This window comes from Charadrius vociferus, unplaced genomic scaffold (assembly GCF_000708025.1).
Source record: "Charadrius vociferus isolate BGI_N301 unplaced genomic scaffold, ASM70802v2 scaffold404, whole genome shotgun sequence".
NCBI classification, from domain to species: domain Eukaryota; kingdom Metazoa; phylum Chordata; class Aves; order Charadriiformes; family Charadriidae; genus Charadrius; species Charadrius vociferus.
This window is the reverse complement of record NW_009648443.1, coordinates 77,744-78,829: the sequence shown is the minus strand read 5'-3', so window position 1 is coordinate 78,829 and position 1,086 is coordinate 77,744. Positions and strand designations below refer to the sequence as shown.

Genomic DNA, 1,086 nt, shown 5'->3' with positions numbered 1-1,086 from the left:
GTCTCCCAGTGTCCGCCCCAGCCAGTGCTCTTCCCACTGCAGAGGGCATTCCAACCTGCACTGCTCCCAGTTACCCACGCGTGTCACTCCTCCTTCTTAACATCGTTCCCGTGTCTTTTGCTGTTGCCTCATTTGATTTAATTTCAGTTTCTGAGGGCAGTCTTCGCTCAGTTTTGCCGCTTTCCCAAACACTGGATCACATTTTTTTCCCGGCACAAACCATGAAGCTTTCACTCCGTCTGGCGACTCTGGTGCTCAGTGCGGTCCTTCACCCAGTTGCACTCAACACGAGAACGGCAAATATCCCCACTGCGTTGCCACGACCAGCACCAACGCATCCAGCTCAGGAGACGCCCGCCAGGGTGGTTCCCAGTGCCAGTTAGTGTCATAAGGCATTTTATACTGGGTCACTTTTCCATAGTGGTGTGTGACACACAGAAAACACTCTCCATCCCCACCTCTTTGATGTAGGGTTCATAGAGGTTTCTCTGGAACCATTTTTGAGCACGTTTGTGTTGACAACAGCACGTGTTTTGACACGGATAGGCTCGGATGAGCTTCCTTTGAGCACTGAGAGGTTTCGAAGGGGCACGTGGAGACCCGCCGCAGGAGACCCCCGTGGCTTTGCTCTGACAGCTGGGATCTGGAGAGGGCTTCAGCACCGCTGGCCTCAGCAAGGAGGAGGGCAGGAGGAGGAGGAGAAGGAGGAGGAGGGGGAGGAGGAGGAGGAGGAGGAGGAGAAGGAGAAGGAGAAGGAGGAGAAAGAAGGAGTTTTGCCTCCCTAGGTGTGTTTTTCACTGCTGGGAACGGCTGTCACCGCACTCCCTCATGGTGGGAACCATCTTGTCCTCCTCCGACGGCTCATCCAGACACTGGTTGCTGTTGACGTGCCTCAGGGTGAGCTTCTGCAATAGAGAAGGGTAAGAGCTGCAGCAAGATAATTACCGCTGAAAACCAGTAATCGCACTCTTGGTCTTATTTCAGTCTTACTCTGGTCACTACACAAGCCACCAGACAGGCACTCATCCCCGGCTACCGCTCGTACAGGTCCACGAGACCTCCACGGCCCCACGGGGTGCCCAGCTC

General features: G+C 55.0%; 1 protein-coding gene across 1 annotated transcript in view; it reads right to left on the bottom strand.

Annotated features, from left to right (window-relative positions):
- Positions 1–794: 794 nt before the first annotated feature.
- The window catches only part of GALNT13 (polypeptide N-acetylgalactosaminyltransferase 13), a gene marked incomplete at its 5' end in the record, with an annotated part of 72,594 nt that continues 72,302 nt past the window's right edge, over positions 795–1,086 (bottom strand). Inside the window, one exon of the mRNA XM_009885471.1 lies at positions 795–905. Within this exon, the coding sequence (XP_009883773.1) occupies positions 795–905 (111 nt within the window). The remainder of the gene's footprint in view (positions 906–1,086) is intronic.